This window comes from Diadema setosum, chromosome 13, assembly GCF_964275005.1.
Source record: "Diadema setosum chromosome 13, eeDiaSeto1, whole genome shotgun sequence".
Classification (NCBI taxonomy): Eukaryota; Metazoa; Echinodermata; class Echinoidea; order Diadematoida; family Diadematidae; genus Diadema; species Diadema setosum.
This window is the reverse complement of record NC_092697.1, coordinates 20,149,775-20,170,917: the sequence shown is the minus strand read 5'-3', so window position 1 is coordinate 20,170,917 and position 21,143 is coordinate 20,149,775. Positions and strand designations below refer to the sequence as shown.

The 21,143-nt window shown below is 39.2% G+C and overlaps 1 protein-coding gene across 1 annotated transcript in view; it reads right to left on the bottom strand.

Annotated features, from left to right (window-relative positions):
* LOC140236470 (uncharacterized) overlaps positions 1-21,143 on the bottom strand; it is a 180,883-nt gene that overhangs the window by 119,125 nt on the left and 40,615 nt on the right. Inside the window, exons 6-10 of the mRNA XM_072316394.1 lie at positions 17,358-17,471; positions 6,491-15,202; positions 4,548-4,675; positions 2,727-2,961; positions 675-756 (exon numbers count right to left, since the gene is read on the bottom strand). Of these exons, the coding sequence (XP_072172495.1) occupies positions 675-756; positions 2,727-2,961; positions 4,548-4,675; positions 6,491-15,202; positions 17,358-17,471 (9,271 nt within the window). The remainder of the gene's footprint in view (positions 1-674; positions 757-2,726; positions 2,962-4,547; positions 4,676-6,490; positions 15,203-17,357; positions 17,472-21,143) is intronic.

Below are 21,143 nucleotides of genomic sequence, written 5' to 3'. Positions count from 1 at the left end.
AACGTATGGGAATTTGCCCTCTGTCGCAAAACTGAGGTATGCTGTGTGCGAAACAGCCAGCGCACACAGTCAGACACACGCCTACACATGGTGCAGCAATCGTCCTCTAATCGTGCTAACGTATGGGAATTTGCCCTTCGTCGCGAAACCTCTCCGCGAGAAACTCTCATCAACAGCAAATTTTCATCACCAGGAGCTTAAGTACCCGGATGCCAGCTGTCTGTGCATATTAATTTTTTACTTGGTGATTGACCGGCATGTTTACATGTAAAGTTTATGGTGAAACCTGGAAGACGAAAAATACCCACTAATATTGCCCACTGGAAACTGGTGATTTTCAGGCCAATCAAAATACCAGAGTTACAATTGCCCAGTAAAACTACCTTACATAGGTAATTAATGATGGATATGTTTTGCTTCCGCTGAGCACACGAGACAATCATAGAGTAAGCATTTTCTGAATCTTGCAACTAAAAAAAAAAAAATAATAATAATAATAATAATTGAGAGCATCTTTGCTCTCATGGTTTCCAAGAACAAATAATCTCCCACTTTGATGAGATAACAAATATGAGGATATACTTTATGTTGACATGCAATGTCATTGTAAAGGAACAGGAAAATGTAAGGTGGCAGAGACTGAAGAAAGTAAGAGAAAGGCCAATAGCACTTACATGCACCGATGGCTATCAAAACCTAGATCAATGCAAGTTGCTCCATTTTGACATGGTGCCTGAGTTCTGCAAATATCCCTGCCTGCAACAAAAATGAAAAAGTGTCTAAGGGGTACACCTACAGGTATTTCTATCCCTACAGACGATATACCACTTTGAGAGTCTGGATATGATTTCACGTCTTTCAACATATATCAGGGGTAATACAATTTATTAATAAGTACAGAAAGGCAGTAATATTCAGGTATAAAACTGTGAAATTCCCAGAACAGTTGCATTAAACAACTTGACATCAGTTAAAAAATAAAAAAAAACACCTGAATAATCATTTAATTTTAAGATATGAAAAGGAGCTCTAGATGACATCCATGTGTATGTAGTTAAGTAATACATTTGTATGGCCTAGATTTGGCAGAACCAAGTATCTCAAAATTTTGCCAATTTCAGGTTTTGTAACTTTTCATATATATGTATGCATGGTTTCTCAGCTGTCAAAATTTGGGTACTGGCTTTCAAATAATATAGATTTAAATTTTAACAATTTCTGATTTAGGATCAAATAATTTAGCAAACCACATATCTCTGGTCTTCAGGGTATGTGGTTTTGCCAAAAGAGTGCATAGAGAGCAGAAATCATCGCTCCCTGTGACACACGCTTTTCAGAACAATGCAAAAAAAAAAAAAAAAAAAAAATATTGGAAATCACATGCCTTGAGAAAATACATGGTATCTTTAAATACTAAATGTTGATAAGAATTCCAATACTACCATGGAGATAATGTGTCCTGTCGAAAGAAGTAAGTGGTAGGATACAGGAATCATTTTGATGTTGCAAACTTGGACATCTATTTCTTCAAATATTTTAAATGGGCCGAAACAGAGATGCATAGGTTTGTGACTGCATGGCTAATTTGTCACATTGTAGGCCTTTAACTCAACTTTATTTCTTTAATAATATGAATACAAATTTTAGCAATTTCTCATTTTAGCTCTGAATGATTTAGCACTACCACATATCTCTGTTCCACAAGATACATGGTTTTGTCAAACTAAAAGGCCTACATCAGCTCCTACATTATTTGGCAAAAACATAGTTTTGCCAAAACAATAGGTGGAGTGATGATAGTCACTCTGACATATATGTACATGATTTTACCAAACGAATGCTAAACAATATGGTCATGATTATGTTGGCTTAACCATGTATCTGAAGAAAATCTGATATAAAACAAAACTCAAGATTTCATTTGTGTATGTGTGTGAATAATACAAGAATTACACAAATCACACACAGCGTGTGAAGTAAAAACATACAGTGGTAAGAAGTTAAAAACCTACATGACGTATATCCTCAAAAGTGTCAAAACAGAGATACAAATGTATGTGGTTTTGCCAAAACATGTACACATTTATGCAGTGTTTACAATAAAGTGCATTTCCAAATTAAGTAATTCAATGAACAATATGCATATGGGAATCTCAAAATTTACTCTGTGAAGAAGTATTTGACAGGTTAATCAGCTTTCTACTGACAAATACTTTCAAAGTAAGGGTAGTATTTAAAGTTTGATTAGGAGTTGTGCACAATATGGTACTGTAAAACGAGGAATGTTCGCGTGCATTTTAATTTCACAAATTTTGCGAGCGCAAAGATTCACGAAATTAAAATGCACACGAAAGTTCTTGTCTACACTATATGCATTGAATGCCAGTGGCAGTTTGCAAAAATTTCAAGCCGCAAAAAAGGCCGTCGGCTCCAATTCACGAAAAATTCATGCCACGAATATACCATGTTTTACAGTAACTTACGTTAAATTTGTTTCAGGTAAAACATTTCATAATTACGTTTTCTAACCTTCTATGGTTCCACTAAACACTAAGCAAATGTCACTTACAAGTGACGTTTGTATTGTACGTAGCTAGGTACATATAAATATACATATACATAAACATTGTTTCATTTTCTATAGACACAAAGAATCATTAATGATAACTTAAAATTGAATGAAATACCATCTTCTGCAAACATTCAAGTACAGTACAATGACATACCATTGACAGTGAAGGTAGCCAGGGTGAACTCATTTTTGCTGACAGGATCAGTGATTACAGTGTTGCTTGTGATTTGAGCATTATAAATCTGGGTTGCCCTATTGAGAGCATCATCCTGTGTGCCAGCTGTCACATTGAACTCCAGAGATGCAATAATGCTACCATTCACCAGGCTTGTTACTCTGCATATGATGCCAACAGTGTTGATGGGGAGGCTTACAAAGTACTCCAGCAGCTAAAGAGAACAAATGAAATCAAATTTTGTTGTCTGTATACTTGCAATATCAGGTACCTGACTCTGCATCAGGCAAATTGCATTTGCATTGAGAAGCATTTTTACTGTAATAGTGGACATTTTCACACGAGTAATTTTTCCTGCTCAGTTGGGTAAGATGAATTTCAAATGTTTTATATTCTACAGAATTAAAGCATTAATTACTGGAACACATGACAAGCAAAAATATTGGCATGTTTTTATTATTGCTAGTTTCTTGCTGCATGAAATGTGCAAAAATTTCCACACTGCGAAAATTGCCACTTTTGCAGTAGCAGATGGAAGTATTCACAGTGTGCGAATGGATATGCTAAGCAATTTTTATGCCTCGTTTCGTTTCTGAATAAAAGCCAGAGATAGAGCAATCCCTTACAGCAGCAGGTATTGTTTTTATTTTAGATTGGTAATTCTTGCATCTTGCATCCTGTTGTTTTTATTGCAATCCATTGACTTACAGCCCTACACTGACATAAATATTGTAAATGCTGATTATTCAGGGTTTCAGTGGCAGTCATCATTAACAATCATGGGCATACATATTCTAGAGGGACTGTTTGCATATGCCCATGATTTTTTTTTTTCATGGCTACTACTTTAAAGTGAATAATGGTGTTTACTGTAAAAGTGGATATTTTCGCGTGACTAATTTTTCGCGCTTGGCCGGGCCGGAAGAGTTTCGCGTGTTTTTAATTCCGCGGAATCAAGACATCACGCACAGGCACATATGGCAAGCAAAAATATTCGCGTGCTTTTATTTTCGCGCTAGTTTCTGGTTGCGCGAAATGCGCGAAAATTTGAACACCGCGAAAATTTCCACTTTTACAGTATTCACATTAATGTAGGGCAATATGTCAGTTGTAATAAAAAGGACATGATGCAAGAGTTACTAATGACTCATAAGTATTACTACTGCTTTGTGAATTGTCTATGAAATGTCTAAGATGAGGACTGAAAAATTTGTATTGTTTGAAAAGAACTGTACATGACAACTGCACATATCTCAATTTTTGTCTGCATCTACATGTTATGTATGTCTGAGTCTGTAAAAGAGATGGAAATGAAACCTGAAATGTATAATAGTACGGAAACAGTACGAGTAAGAGCAAGATTTGTAAATCTGGATACAGATAGAGAACACTTGGATAATACGAAGACCTGAAATTTAGAAAAGATGCCTGTATCTGATTGAGTCTAATTGACAAGCATTATTCCTGATGCCATCAAGCCCTTGCTGCAGCTGCTGGCTGATGCAGAATTGCATTTATGTGCGATATTCTAATGATTTCAGCTTTGTTTATGCATCAGTATGCAATTAGAGGCCAGAGTTTTTTGGTCGTAATTGCAATGGGATATAATTATATTGCATTTCTCCATCATCCAGAAAAGATTAAAACTGTTATACAACCACTGACATTTTCATACCCTAATATACAAAAGGCCTGAAATACATATCATTGCACGAATACCTCGTTAACAACTGTACAATACTCCCTGAACCTCAGTCTGATAATTAGATTATTAATGTCCTATACCCTGTATATACTCACTGCATTGCATAACTGCCCTTGGAAGTTGAAAAAGGTGTGACTGGATTGGTTGCGCATCTCCAATGACACAAATGTCTCAATACCATTGATTTTCAATATAGTTACAGTTGCTGTGAGAACCTCTGCATCTGAAATAAGCAAAAATTCCACTCATCTCAGTTTGTACCTATATACTGCATCTAGTGAGGAATTTTGCATGCAATGTCAAAATCTAAAGAGTAACAAAGGTACATTAATGAACATATCCCTACCAGGAACCATCATCTGTACACAAATTTGCACCCATGGATGGGCTCATATTGGATGTAAAAGCATTTAATAACACTCCTATCCAAAAGAATCTATTGGCAAAATCCTCATCACCATAACAAAAATGATTAATGACAGAAGCTGGCAAAAACTCATCTTCTGGAGAGCTGAAACTGCAGTACAAAATGTCATACCTCTACATGCCATGCAGGTCCATAAAATCACTGTGTTCCAAAATTTTTGGACCATTTCTCATTATACAGTCACCCCTAGAATTTGTGTCAAAATGTTGCCATGTTCCCGTGGGGGTCAACTGATATATGGCAACCTGGTATACAAGGTTCCCAAAATGTAGACAAGAGTGCCTGCATTTGTGGCCTAAATTCATGTTTATTTGGGTTATGTTGATCAGAAAAATGGCTTTGATAGAAAGATTACAGTTTCTTCTATCAATATCTGTTCTGTTTCTGTATGAACACTGCATGTACCACAGTATTATCTACTTTTTTTTCCAATGTAGTGTGAGCTTATTTTGCTATAAAACTTTTATGGAGATGTACATATAGTGATCGAAGCAGAGTTCAGTGGAATTTGCTTTTCTCTGACCCCGTTCAAGTGCCTTTTTTGTGTATAAGAAAAGAGGTTGCGAGCCCATTGGCACACGCTCTATTCACACCTTGCACCCAATCAATATTTGTGATGATACCGCATCAGGGAAATTACCCCCTACTGCTTAAATACTTTGAATCCACTAAATTTGCAAAACGTTGCCAAATTGAGACAGAAACATGTACTCTTATCTTCTTTAATGTGTTGTTCAATTTACCAATCACTTTCCACAGTTTCCAGTTTAGATTTTCCAAATTCTGCAAATGAAATGACTAAAACTATATGAACAATGAATGAAAGAAGCACACATTTCCTACTCTTTCATGAGACAATTATAGTGATAATAAAATGTGACAGTGCATCACAAAACAAACAAAAAGTTGTGCCCCTTGATAGGTAAGGACTCCAAAAAGGTGAAATGGGTCAACCAAGTCAATCTTGAGAATTTCATATTTCCTGAAAGAGTTGCTTTTCCTCTACATTATTCCTAGGTTTGAGATCATGAAATAAATGGGAGAGTGTCTTTTCAGCTGCTTTTCTACAACCTTGTTTGTAGAGAAGTGTGATCAGCTATATCTTCAATAGAGGCCCTTCTCCTTTTTTGAAAATCCTTTGCACATTCTTCAATTTCAACTTTAATAACTTTTGAAAGGTTGGTGCTACTGCTTTGAAAGTTGGCATTAATCACGAACAGAGCACGGTTGATTTCAGCTTAATTTGATAATCCCTTCATTGTTGTTGCTCCAGTGGTTTACATCCTGTTTTTCTGTCCCATTCACAGTGCAGCTAGCACAGCTTGGTAAAAAATAAGCGCTCAAATAGACTCTGCATACACGTGTACTTCAGAGTCTCTTTTCTCGGTTCACCCTTTTCCAGAGTGTGTGCTTTCTTTCCAATCTTTAAATAGGTTACAAGAGTCCATTTGAATTGAGTTATACATTGTTTTAAAGCTTTCGAGTCCTTGCATCCTTTCAGAATCTGCCCTTTATTAAAAACCCATGTTTGGCGACTTTTTGCTGGTTTTGTGATGCAAGGTCACAAATGAAACCGATACAGCGTAAACACACAAAAATCTTAATTCTTACATTGAGCTTGTTCCAGTGTGGCCCTTGCCATAGTCCTCATTGTCTGCTGTGAAGTATATTTCAGGAGTCCATCAGCTGTGGTAGTGTTATCAGTGGAAACTATTGCAGGTTGAGTCACGAATGCTGGTGTTGTCCTAAAATATACTTGTGTTGGAGTATGTAGTGCTGCTGTTGAAGAACTTTGTGCTTGTGTATGTGTCATTCCATGTTGTAAACTACCTCCTGTTGTCAAGTGTGTAGCTGCTGTAGCTGTCCTAGCAGGCTGCCCTGTCTTAGGGGTTGATGGCTGACTAGTGAAATATGCCTGATCTCTTGTAGTAACCTGTGGTGGTGTGTTAACCTCTGGATGCCTTGTTTTGACTGTCGGACGAGTGTTCAGCATTGGCGATATTGCTGTTGCAAGCGGTGGCTGTGTTGATACAACTTTCTGACTTGATGAAGCCACTGCTTCTTTTGTAGTGACAACTGTCATAACTGCTGGCTCTTCAGTTGTTACGAGTATTGATTCTGTTCGTGCTTCAGGCTCTTTTGTTGTAACATTTGCAAGATTCATTGTCACCACTGACTTCCCTGTTGTAATGACTAGTTGATCAGTGAAAGGATGAGAAGATTTTGAAGTCGTGACTAACAGCCCAGAAGAAAAAAACGATGGGTAAGTTGTTGTGTTAACTACAGGCTGGTTCCTTGTGGTCATGGTCATTTCTGTGGTATGTCCTCGCTGCCTTGTGGTTACATCAGAGGTTTGTGGTGTTACTCTGTGTGACAAAGTGGTTGTAAATGACTGCCTTGTTAAAATCTCAGTTGGTACTGTAACTTCAGGCTTTATAGTTGTGACAACAAATTTGTCAGTACTTGTGTCTGATTGTGAGGTACGAACTAACTGCTGGTCTGACACATTTGATACTGGAGTAGTTACTCTATGCCAGCCTTTAAGAGTACTTTGTGAAAATGTTGTATCTCTGGGATGCCTTGTCTGAGTTGCGACTGTCGGCTCCCTAGATATAAAAGATTGTTGTCGAGTTGTGAAAAGGGTAACAGGCTTTGCTGTTATTTCTGATTGTAGAATCATTTCCCCAGTCTCTGTTCCTGGTCTGGCCTCGGTCTTCATGTCTTGCGTGATGAATGTTTGTGTTGTTGAAAGTGACATTGGAAGCTTTGTGGTCACTGCAGTTTGGTGTGAAACATCAGTGATATCGTCTGAAATGGCAGGTTCATGAGTGCCTGGAAAAAACTGCTGTGAAGATAAAGTTTGTTGCCCTGTAGAAGGCACAACTGGTTGTGATGAAGCTCTATGCTTTCTTGTTGGTTCAGTGGATGATGCTCTCGTCGCAAGATGTGGTACTACTGTTGGCTTAAAGCTTTGTGTATGCCCATCACTTGTACCCATAAATTGCACTGTAACAGTTGGCTGTGTGGTATTAGCAAGTGGATCTTGTGTTGCATCAATATCTGTTCCTGGTCTTGTTACTAGAGACCAAGTAGTTTCCACTTCTTGTTCTGTTTTCTCTGCAAGTTGTTCTGATGTGGAAATTTCAGGGGTCGTTTCTTGACTAGTTTCCTGGACAAGATGGCCAGTAGTGCTCTCATCTTGGCTGGCAGATGTGAATGGTTCCAATGTAGAATAGCCCAATGGTGGACTAGCACTTGGAGTTTCTGCAATGTCATTCATCAGTTCACTCTTAGCTGTTATGGCAAGGTCAGCAGTAATGTCTGAAATTGGTAGAGAGCCGAGAGTTGCAGTAAAGAGCTGTTGAGTTAGTGAGTGTTGTGATGTTATTCCTTCAATTTCCTGCACAGTTATTCCGGGCTCAGTTGAGAAATTGAGAATATCTTGTGCAGATGCAACACTATTGCTTGATATATTGATAGATGCACTGGTATTTCCATCAGCTACTGATAATGACGTATGCATAGATAGTGTATATTCATCCCCTGTCACTCCCTCAGTTACAGGAAACTGGGTGGTAAGACCTGTACTTCCCTGTTCTGTCATCTGGACTGTTGTTTCCAGAGTATAAAGGGGCTTAAACCCTGTTGTAGAACTCAATGTAGGCCCTAGTGTTGATGACTCTGGAAAGTCCTCTGTTGCTGTTCTTTTCTGAGTTGATATAATACTGCCTACAGTATGATCTTCCTCAACAGGGGCTCCACTTTCAACTGAAATAGTTGCTGGTGTCATTGTGCTCTTACTATCAACTGAACTAGTCTGAGAAGCTTGATCTGCAGTAGTTAAAATGGTTGAAAGAACTCCATAAAATGTCTTCATATTGACCTTTCTACTTCCTTCAGAAGTGAGCACCTGGGATGTTGATTCCTGGGGCACTGTCATTAATGTAGAGCTTGTGTGCATATTTCCCACATCTGAAACTCCATCAGTTAAAGGTATCGTAAATTCTATTTCTTCAGAAATGGATGAGGCAATAGGCACTGATCTAGTTGTTTCTCCTGCTTCTGTCACTGCCATGGTTTGAATAAAATCAGAAGATTTTGCTTCTGTAGATGCATCTTCAGTGCTAGTTTCTGAAATAAAGGTGGTCGCTGGGGTGATGTATTTGCTTTTAATCATACTGCTCATTGCACTTATATCACTGCTTATTGTACTTAGGCCATGAGTAAGTGTATCTCTGGCCTCACTGCTAGAAGGTATCTGTGTTGGAATGATTGTTTCCTCACTTTTGACTGTACTCTGTTCAGGCTTTGTTGTTATTTCTGATTGTAGAATCATTTCCCCAGTCTCTGCTCCTGGTCTGCCCTCGGTCTTCATGTCTTGCGTGATGTATGTTTGTGTTGTTGAAAGTGACATTGGAAGCTTTGTGGTCACTGCAGTTTGGTGTGAAACATCAGTGTTATCGTCTGAGATGGGTGGTTCATGAGTGCCTGGAAAAAACTGCTGTGAAGATAAAGTTTGTTGCCCTGTAGAAGGTACAGCTGGTTGTGATGAAGCTCTATGCTTTCTTGTTGGTTCAGTGGATGATGCTCTCGTTGCAAGATGTGGTACTACTGTTGGCTTAAAGCTTTGTGTATGCCCATCACTTGTACCCATAAATTGCATTGTAACCGTTGGCTGTGTGGTATTAGCAAGTGGATCTTGTGTTGCATTAATACCTGTTCCTGGTCTTGTTACTAGAGACCAAGTAGTTTCCACTTCTTGTTCTGTTTTCTCTGCAAGTTGTTCTGATGTGGAAATTTCAGGGGTCGATTCTCGACTAGTTTCCTGGACAAGATGGCCAGTAGTGCTCTCATCTTGGCTGGCAGATGTGAATGGTTCCAATGTAGAATAGCCCAATGGTGGACTAGCACTTGGAGTTTCTGCAATGTCATTCATCAGTTCACTCTTAGCTGTTATGGCAAGGTCAGCAGTAATGTCTGAAACTGGCAGAGAGCCCAGAGTTGCAGTAAAGAGCTGTTGAGTTAGTGAGTGTTGTGATGTTATTCCTTCAATTTCCTGCACAGTTACTCCGGGTTCAGTTGAGAAATTGAGAATATCTTGTGTAGATGCAACACTATTGCTTAATATATTGATGATATCGTGTTCTGTTGATGCAAAATGAGACTTTGTGGTAACCTCTACTGGAACTCCTGTTGACGTTTCTGTTGCTGTCTTGGATGACAATCCATGTGTTTGTACTGGCACTGAAGTGGATTCTAATAAAATGACTCCATTTTGAGTAATGACATTAGTCACTGTTTCAAGGCTATCTTCTGTAGATGCACTGGTATTTCCATCAGCTACTGATAATGACGTATGCATAGATAGTGTATATTCATCCCCTGTCACTCCCTCAGTTACAGGAAACTGGGTGGTAAGACCTGTACTTCCCTGTTCTGTCATCTGGACTGTTGTTTCCAGAGTATAAGGGGGCTTAAACCCTGTTGTAGAACTCAATGTAGGCCCTTGTGTTAATGACTCTGGAAAGTCCTCTGTTGCTGTTCTTTTCTGAGTTGATATAATACTGCCTACAGTATGATCTTCCTCAACAGGGGCTTCACTTTCAACTGAAATAGTTGCTGGTGTCATTGTGCTCTTACCCCCAACTGAACTCGTCTGAAAAGCTTGGTCTGCAGTAGTTACAATGGTTGAAAGAACTCCATAAAATGTCTTCATATTGACCTTTCCACTGCCTTCAGAAGTGAGCACCTGGGACTTTGATTCCTGGGGCACTGTCATTAATGTAGAGCTTGTGTGCATATTTCCCACATCTGAAACTCCATCAGTTAAAGGTGTTGTAAGTTCTATTTCTTCAGTAATGGATGAGGCAATAGGCACTGATCTAGTTGTTTCTCCTGCTTCTGTCACTGCCATGGTTTGAATAAAATCAGAAGAAGATTTTGCTTCTGTAGATGCATCTTCAGTGCTAGTTTCTGAAATAAAGGTGGTTGCTGGGGTGATGTATTCGCTTTTAATCATACTGCTCATTGCACTTATATCACTGCTTATTGTACTTAGGCCATGAGTAAATGTATCTCTGGCCTCACTGCTAGAAGGTATCTGTGTTGGAATTATTGTTTCCTCACTTTTGACTGTACTCTGTTCAGTCACAACAATATTTACAGGATCCTCAGGCATAGTTTGTGAAAAAAAAGAAGTGTGGTCACCATTCCTCGAGGAAGCTGTCACTTCTTCCGATATATCATTCCCATTCACTTTAGTTCTGCTTTGAATTGCTGCAACACTTGAAGGATTAGCAGACATTGATAACATGTCATATTTTGAGGACATTTCTCTTGTAATACTAACACCCAGAGTGGTCTGCCTAAACTCACTCTGAACGGTTGTGACACCTCCCTGAATAGTATCTTCTCTGTGATGTCTCGGATGTATGCTGATTGAAGTATAATAGCTTGTCTCTTGCTGTGAAGAGGCACCATCCTCACTAGTTGTGCCCTTGTCAGTCATATTAGCCAGGCCACTGTCTGTTATGGCTGTGTTTACATAATTGGAAGTAGTTTCTCTTTCACTTGTTTCTGAAACATGTGTCTGTAAACTGGTTTCTTTGCTTGGTGTAACACTTTTTCCTCCAAATGGCCGCGTTGTTGAAGCATCAGAGCCCCTTCCCATGCTTGATGTGTTCTTTTGGGCTACTGTTGTGCCAATTTCTTCCACAGTAGGGCTAAAAAAGTCACTAGTAAGCCCTTCATGTGGAATCATTCCAGTCCTGTTATCAGTACTATCTTCGGTGCTTACTTCTTGAGAGGTTGTCACTTCTGTCTCTTTGTGGAGAAGCTTGGAAATACTTGGAGAAGCTGTTGATGAGAAACCAGTGTTAAGCGCAGTCTTTTCACTGAAATGAGATCCTTCTCTAAGAGATGAAGTCTCCCTTGTTGAAAGAGTAATTTCTTTTACTTTCCTTGTTTGTGTATATAATGGGGTAGCTGTAGGAAATGCTCCATCGTTAGTAATAAAAGTCATGCCAGTTTGATACAGGATTGAGCCATCTGGGTTTTGAGGTGCTGATGTAATGATCTCAGTAGATTCCCCATTTGCAGAAATGTGATATGAGGTTATATCAAGAGCTTCTGCACCTGTTGAAGCAGTGGCCGTTGTGTGCAAAGACTCCACTTCAGCTAAAGTTCTTGTAACTGATTCATTCTCAGTTGTTCCATCACTCTGCAATCTCCGAGTTATTGTTTGACTGTTTACATCTGGCAAGGGAGAATTTGTGAGGCCATCTGTCCGAGTATCTTTCATTTCTACAGTAGGTGTACTGGTATCAGTCAGAAATGGTTGTGGACCTCCATCATTTGTGATTGTGGATAAGCGTCTACTATCTCCAGTGTTAGTCAAGATAGAACTTGTAGTCTGCCTGCCAATATCAAACGTTGCATAAACATCAGTTGACATATTAGTATTTACATCAGAGCCATTCCTCCCGAGTTGCTGGCTTTCAGAAGTAAAAGCAGAATTTTCTGTCTGAAAATCTGAAATAGTTGCACTGGACACATCACTAGGTGAGTCTGAAGTAAAATCATCCTGGTTCTTGCTTGTTGTTGCTACGTGTGAACCTCCATCTGATGTACTAGTATATGCTGTTTTTTTGTCTGAAGCAGCAGAATTTTCATAACTTAGTTCTGTAAAAATTTTGGTCATCATGGCTGTTGTTTCTGAGAAATCATGTTGCTCTCCTGTGCTCACTTCTATGGCTTCATTCAGAGTGCTCATGGGTCCCATCTCTTCACTTGTGACAGCAGGAGCAATAATGGTGATATCCTCTATTTGTTCTTCAAAAGTGGTGACTTTGCTCTCATCTGTTGTTACTATGTTAGTTATCAATGTTGTATGGCCTGCTGACACTTTTGCACTAGCGTTTGTTTGCTGTGTGAGCCCACTGGTCTGAGCATTTGACATGCTTGAAACATCATGTGTACTATCTGTTGGAAAATCAGAAAAAATAGCAGAGGAATCAACAGTTTTCACTCCTTCAGTTCCAGTGTCTATACCTCCATACTCAGAAGTTGTCATGGAAGTTTGTGACGAGTTTGAATGTATCAGATTATCAGTTGCATTGTATAGGAAGACTGGAAGGGGAGTGCGTACCTTACTCAGCAATGTTTCCTCTATCGTATAACTGTTAACTGTACTAACTTCAGCAGCTGGGGCACCTGAGGTAGAGAATGATGCCATTGTAGTATGATGAAAATAGTCTGATGAAACACCTCCTGGAATTGTACCTTCAAATTCCTTTGTTGAATGCTGGGGTGTATATGCATCACCTGGGATAGTTTCATAAGGTACTTGCGCAGCAGTAGTTTGTATCAATGCTTCCATGTTACCAGTTAAATCTGTAAACTCTTCATTTCTTGGAGAGATACGTTCCATTGCTAACGTTTCAGATGTCATTCCTCCACTAGGGGTAGAATTTTCACCTTGAACAGTAAAGATGGATCCACTTGTAAGAATTTCACTGGTTATTTCCTGTATGGCCCTTTCTCGGGTGATTTCATCTGGTGTATTTGTATCAATGGGTCCATTTTTGGTAAGACCCTGTGAGAAAGATGTGGTTTGAGAAGCTTGGACAGGAGGATGTTTTGACTGTGATCCGAGCAATTCTCCAGTTTGTTGAACTGTCCCTGTAGCAATTGGTGTTGCTTCTGATGCAATTTTGGATGGTGCTGTGGAAGAGAAAGTAACACTTTCATCTGTTGTTCCAGGCACAGTATGTTGAGAATTTTGATTATTACCAATGGTAGAACCAAAGACTTTGCTGGTTGCAAACTCACTTTTTTCTTCAAAAGTTGTCATCACTTTCGTCATTGCTTCTGTTCCAATCACTGGTAATCTTGAAGTTAAAGAAGGTACTGTTACTTCCATACTTTGTTCAGAAGTGAAAGACTGGTTTGAAATGGCATCAACATGGTTGGTAGAGGGGAAGGGATGTGATGTCCCTTCCTCTGTTGTGGTTGCTTCAGGCCAAGTTTTTGCAGTGAAAATGTCCTCTCCTGCAGAAGAAGTAAGGATTGCTTGTGTTATGGTATTCTCATCAGCAATCGTCACTATATAATCAGTATGTGGGGTTTTGCTGTCTTCTGTCAGTAGTGCTCCACCAATCTGTGAAGATGTGTCCTTTATCCAATCGGTGTTGGACTGTGTAACTGGAAAACCAGTTACAAATATATCACTTGCCATTCTTGTTATTTCCTCTTCAGATTCAGTATTCATTTGGCTCATTCCTGTTGTGAGAGTCCCATCGTTTGTAACAGCATCGCCGATAAATGTGATAAATTCTGGTTCTGTCACCACTGAGTTTGTCACTGTGGCCTCCAATGAAGCCTTTCCTTTCATGGTGTAACCTTGTTGGTCTGTATTTGGTGATGCAATGGATATACTAGAAGCTGGATTTTCAAGTTCTGCTGCTAAAGTAGTAACTTCTGCTATGGTGCTATAGTTGCCATCTGCTGGGATGGATGATGTAACTGCCTGTTCGACTGTGGTAAAGACAGGAGTGAACTGTGTTCTTATTTCTGACAAGTTTGCAATAGTTGAAAGAATGGTATGCTCATTTATAGGTGGAGCTGATCCATCTGCAGATTTTGAAGATGCTGAAGAACCAGTGACATCCACACTAACCAATTGGTCTGTTGTGAATATAAACTCAGTCACGTTTTTGGCTTGTGTAGTAACATTTGAAGACAAAGTATCACCTGGTCTAGGTGTTACTTCTTGACCAGTAGCCATAACATTTTCCCCTGTAAAAGAGTTTGATGTTAACCATGCAGATACAAGCCTACTTGTTAGTGTCCCCATCTGCTTGGATGTGATAAATCGTTGATTTACTGTTGAAGCACTCTCAGTCATCATGTCTTTTCCATAACTCATTTTTATCGTTGTTTGCTTGAAAGAGAAAGGAGACTGAGAGGAGGTTGGCCTAGATGTTGTCCCTTTAGTTGATGACAGAGCAGAAGGCTGTGATATTGTCACTCCGGTTGTAGGGTTAGCCACCGAGGACCCTGTAGCAATTAACATGGTTGGCTTAGATGATGAAATTACTGATGTGGACATAGGAGAAGGTAGATTTGTTATCATCTTATTTGTAGAATCAACTTTTGCAGTTGATGCATCAGCCATTGAGGTTACTATTGTGGTTGGAGGAGCAGTTGTAGAGGATATCACAATGGGCAATGCTGAAGCTGTCACCGCGGAGTGTTCATTAGCAGTGAAAGGTATACCTAATAGTGTGGTGCTCTTCGCCGTAGTTGTTGGGGGCACAACAGGGCCTGAGTAGGGAAAGAAATATAAATACATACATATACACATATATACAAAAAAGATTTGTATTTATATATCAATTCATATTTCACCGTCAAAGACACAGTACAAATTATCTCTTCTCTCTGCTAACCTTTTGTACAAACAGAAACAATGCTCCACTTGTTGATTTCATATGAAACGAAAGAAAATGCATGTGATTTGGCATGATTTCAGGTGTGAGTTACAAAATCATGTAAAAAATGCTGTTTTTTTTTTAATTCAGCAGAAAGTGGAACACAATATCTAATAGAAGATGGTTAACTGTCTTGGAAGGGAAATGCCCTTACAAAGTAGTTAAAGCAAGGATCTAGATTTAAAATGATGGAAAATATGAGATGAATATTTGTTGGGGATAAAATGAAACTGGGAGTGTGTGACTTAAGAAGGTAAAAAAAAAAATGAGCAAAGTCCTCATCAATGGGTTGGCCTACTTGGTGGCACATGGCTGGACATCATGTTGTGCACAAAGATCTCTAATCTACTATGTAGGTCAAAACTATTATTCATGTGAGCCCATACATCAAGAGCTTTACCAATATGAACTGTACTGATCACAGCTCTGTTTTGTTCATTGTTCAAAAGGCTCCTGTTCAACTATCCAAACAAATGAGATCATAATGATATCGATCACTGTATACAACATATGTATTTTGTGTGGTTCTTATTTTTGCAAGTCAGGTGCTATTTGGAAATATTGACCGTAATCCTGACATGACTTTGACATGCACACATATAGTACTCCATTCATTAATTACTGTACTCTTAAATATCAAATGTTATTTTGAGTCAATAGTAGCACAATACAAAATTTAACAGATCAGACATGAAAATCTATACATTCTGAAGTGCATGCTCGCTAGCTCTGCCTGTACTTATAGTAAAATCAATAGTTTTCGTAAGTTATGATCATAACCTCTCGCAGTGATTTTTTACAATGTTTAATTCCCTAGATTTTTTTTTTATGTTCTATAAACGTGACTTTTATACTCTGTTTTTACAAAAAGCCCCTACCGTGGGAGGGGGTATCCCCCTCACTTTGCTCCATTGCCGAGGATCTCACACTGTCACATAAATGTGCCCCCATCGAGATTTTGCCCCCCCCCCCCCAAAAAAAAAAACAAACAAACAAAACAAAACAGACAACTAAAGGTGTTCCGGCGCTTTTGTCAACTATCGTTTTTCTTATTCTTCATTTTGAACACTTTGCTTCACATTTAATACAAGAGACACCTGGCTGCCAGCAGATGTTTTGTGGTTTCTTGCAGTGTCCCACCACCCCCCCCCCCCCCAAAAAAAAATCATTCACGGAATCATGGCTATAGAGTGGGGTAAAGATCAGAGTGATCTGAGTAGGGGATAAAAGGGGCCATGGAGAGGGAAATCAAAAGAAGCAAGTCTGCTCAGGCAAGTTGTTTGCATGTTTCCTTCACCAACAAATTGTTATCACTTTCACAATTTTTTTTTTTTTGACAAGGTAATGGCCGAATCTTATACTGCAGGAAATCACGCTCCTCAATCCATGTCAGACCAGCATTTTAGCTGCAGTTCACTACATGTGATCATTAGAGTCCTTCAATGGCAATATCTGAACAGATTAGGTATAGACAAGCTGAAGGTTCTTCTATTTTTTTTTTTTTTTAACAACAGTTCTTTTTCTGGAGGCACAAATGACTAGGGAGACTAAGCACGCATTGATGTTGTATAGGATAATTATCCTGAGGAGAATGATCTTGAAATTTATAAGTAAAAATTAAAAGCAACAATGTGTGGTCAACTAACAAAAGATGGTGATGGCAGCACTCAAATCTCAAAGTATGATTGAAACAACTGCTTCCTAAAAAATAAAAGTGATAAAAAAAAAACTGTTCTCATTTATGAGCACACAAAACTCATGAAAAACTCATCCTGATAAGCACCTGATTCGAGACCGTAGTATAAAACAGGAAGCAAATAAGCAGTCATACGTAACCTATATTTTATCTCCTATCTAGTAACAAAAATATTTGCAGGAAATAAACTCAGTTGTGATTTTCACATTATCTGAAGTAGTTTAAGATCTACAACTGTATGCAAGTCAGGTGAAATGTTATCTGATTGTGGGCAAAACAGTCACTGACTTACCATTTTGACAAATAATGCCACTGTAACCAGTGGGGCAGAGGCAAATACCAAATGTCTGGAAATCCACACAAGTTGCTCCATTCAGACATGGCAGTGTTTCACACACATTCCGCGCTGCAACAGGAAAAATTACAAATCAAGCAATAAGGATCAGAATGATTCAGATACACAACAGCGGACAGCACATGTCACCTGCATCACAAAACCAACAAAACGTTGCCAGAGATGGATTTTTAGTTACGGGCAAATTCTGAAAGAGCAGACTTTATGCCCTTAAAATGATGCATAACTCAAGTGCAATATGGACTCTCCTAACCTATCTAAATGTTGGAAAGAAAGCACAAACTCTGGAAAAGTGTGGTAACGAGACAAGAGACCCGCGGGTCTAGCGCTCACCTGAGTATCGCAAGTTCACCTTTCACGTAGTCACTAATCTAAATTATTAACAGCTCTACCAAATTTTGACCAGGCATTCTCAAGTAGAAGATGAAAATGTACAATAAGGGCCCAAATTTTTTTAGATTCCTTAATCATTGGGGATTGGGGCCCCCTGGGGCCCTCTGGGTGGGGCATGGTGCCCATTTTGATAAATTTAGATCCTGACCCCCTAGGGATGCTACCTGCCAAGTTTGACCAAAATCCATCATGAGGTTTTCAGGAAGAAGATGAAAATGTACAATTCAGGCCCCCATTTGGACCTTCCCAACCACCCCCCCCCCCCCACCCCTGCCCCCAAGAGGGGCACCCCTGGATCTCCTATGAGCAAACTCAAAACTACAGTCATTAATGTACTCACTCATAGTATTATCTTAGCTCTATAACTTCTGATTCTAGAGAAGATTTTTAAAGATTCCTTCATTTTGGGGGTTTGGGCCACCCCCCCCCCCCCCCCCCCCTTGGTGGGGCATGGTGCCCATTTTAAAAAATTGAGATCCTAACCCTTTAGGGATGCTACCTGCCAAGTTTGGTGAAAATGGGTCATGGGGTTCTAAAGAAGAAGATAAAAATGTACAATTTAGGCCCCATTAGGACCCCTCCTCTGGGTCCCAAGGGGGGCACCCCTGATCCTGCCATGAACAAACTTGAAACTACAGTCATCAATGTACTAACTCATAGTATTAACTTAGCTCTATCACTTCTGGTTCTAGAGAAGAAGATTTTTACAGATTCCTTAATTTTGGGGGGTTTGGGCCCCTCTGGGGGCCCCCTGGGTGGGGCATGGTGCCCATTTTAACAAATTGAGTTCCTAACCCCCTAGGGATGCTACCTGCCAAGTTTGATGAAAATCAGTCCTGGGGTTTTCAAGAAGAAGATGAAAATGTAAAAAGTTTACGCACGACGCACGACGCATGACGCACGACGGACGGCGCACGACGCACGACAGACGACGCACGACGCACGACAGACGCCAGACGAAGGGCGATCGCAATAGCTCACTTGAGCCTTTGGCTCAGGTGAGCTAAAAAGAGGCTCCAAAGTTATATGGTCTATTCAAGTGCTCAATCTTACCAAGCCGTGCTTACTGTGCAATGGGACAAAAAAGAAAAGGATGTAAAAATACCATTTTATGTAGCAACAATGAAGGATTATCAAATTAAGCTTAAATTGTGTAAGCTTTATCAGCACATTCTATCCATGACAAATACTTTCAAAGCAGCAGCATCATCTTTTCAAAAATTATTGGAGTTGAAAGTGAAGACTGTGTCAAGGATTGTTAAGAAATGGAAAGGGGCCTCTAAGACGTATGTAATCCCACTATTCTACAAAGAAATATAGAAAAACTGCTAAAAACACAATTTCCCATTTGTTTTATGATTCAAAACTTTAGAATAATGTAGAAGAATTTCTCTTTCAGAAAACATAAAAAAGTGAAGACTGTGTCAAGGATTTTTAAGAACTGGAAAGAGGCCTCTAAGACATACATAATCCCACTATTCTACAAAGAAATAGAGAAAAACTGCTAAAAACACCATTTCCCATTTGTTTTATGATCCAAAACTTTAGAACAATGTAGAAGAATTTCTCTTTCAGAAAATATAAAAAACTCAAGATTGACTACATTGATACATTTCACATATTTTGGGTCCTCATGTAAGATCAGGGTGTGCGACTTTTTGTTGATTTTATGATGCGCGGTCACACATGCTGTGAGTCACTTTGATTCTATGTATTCTAGGATGACAAGCTCAGCAGTACACTCTACATATAGCCAATTAAAAAGTACATGTAAATGCACTAATCAAAACAATTAATAAAAAGTTAAGAATTAAACTGGGACACCTACCGTTTTCTCAGGCAAGCACTGCATTCTGCAATTTATTGAAATTTTGATGCAGTTCAGTGATCTTGACCACTAACCATAAGGATTGACCCTCTGCCTATAGATATCAGTTTCCAGTTTTAATCTATCTAAAAAACATCTCTTCCTAGTGCATGTCAAAGCTGAAAATGTCATTTCTGTCAAAGTTCAGTGACCTCTGGCCTTGGGAAATTTTGCCACAAATTTAATTAGCATATGTCTGCCAGTAAAATCCACAGAGTGGTTCTTCTTTCATCATGAACAATAAGTGGTATGGATAACCAGAGAGATGGACAACCCCAAAACATGGCTCCTGCACACTTTTTAGGCATATCACATACATGTAGTTTGAACATCAGGATGCACAATTTATGTTTATCACAGAGATATTGACATTGTAGCTTCAGTACATTAGAAGGGCTTTCCTGATTGCAAATGCACTCTTGCATTAGACACCGGCACACATCAATCATGGAGATGTTACAATGAACACACTGTCTATAAACTACCTGTTTGCTTCAATAACTCAGACCTGTCCTGGTTCAGTGCTTGATTCGATAAAACATTCAACTGAAGAGTCACTGGTGTACAATGACAAGTCAACTTTATGTGCTGTATACACCATATATTTAACTAGTCTAAAATTTACGAATCGAGACTTCCCAACGATTTCGCGAGTGGTTAAATTCCCGATCGTGGAATCCTAAATTGAAAGGCGAAATGTATACATGTGCCTCACATTCATATTGGGATCAGAGCCAATATTTTTGCCCGTCTTTAATTTCGCGAATAGCAGCTGAACAAGAGTGAAAAAGAGTGAACAAGGCTAATATAAGAATTCCAAGAATATAGAAGGTGTTAGTTTCTCTGTGTGCTTTTCCATATTCAGTCAAATTCATGTTTATAGAAAGGATGGGTCTAAATCAATGCTAAATTGCACTAATTTCTCCTTGCCCTCACATTAATGCAAATAATGTTTGATATGTGGAGTTCTACATGTATACATGTATATTATTGGCCTCTTGGGCATTTCTACATTTGTGGTTAAACGAGGCAGCTTCAGCACAGTTTGTGGATGATGAGACAGCAATGATGATAGAGAATGTTAAGAAGATGGTTCCAGTGGGGACTCGACTAGAAACCAATGTTGTTTATCACCTTGTCTGGAGATGCCTCAAACAGCCCCAGAGTCACCTTGGTGAGAGCACAAGGATTTTTTGTTTCTTGAGTTGCCCAAGTGGTCACAACAGATCAAGTGCAGCTATTGCAGCAATGTCCGCAGCAATAAAATAGGTCCTTAAAGAACTGTTCCAGATTGGAAATAACAACTTGGTTGAACATTATGAAGATGACTGCAGAGGGTTGCATATAATAAAACAAAAAAAGCACTCTGAGAGCGCAGACCTCCACCAAGCAGCTACTTTCCACCGAAGAGCTTGCTCTTCCCAAAGAGATTTTTCTCCTCTCCACCACTGGGGAAAAGCTCT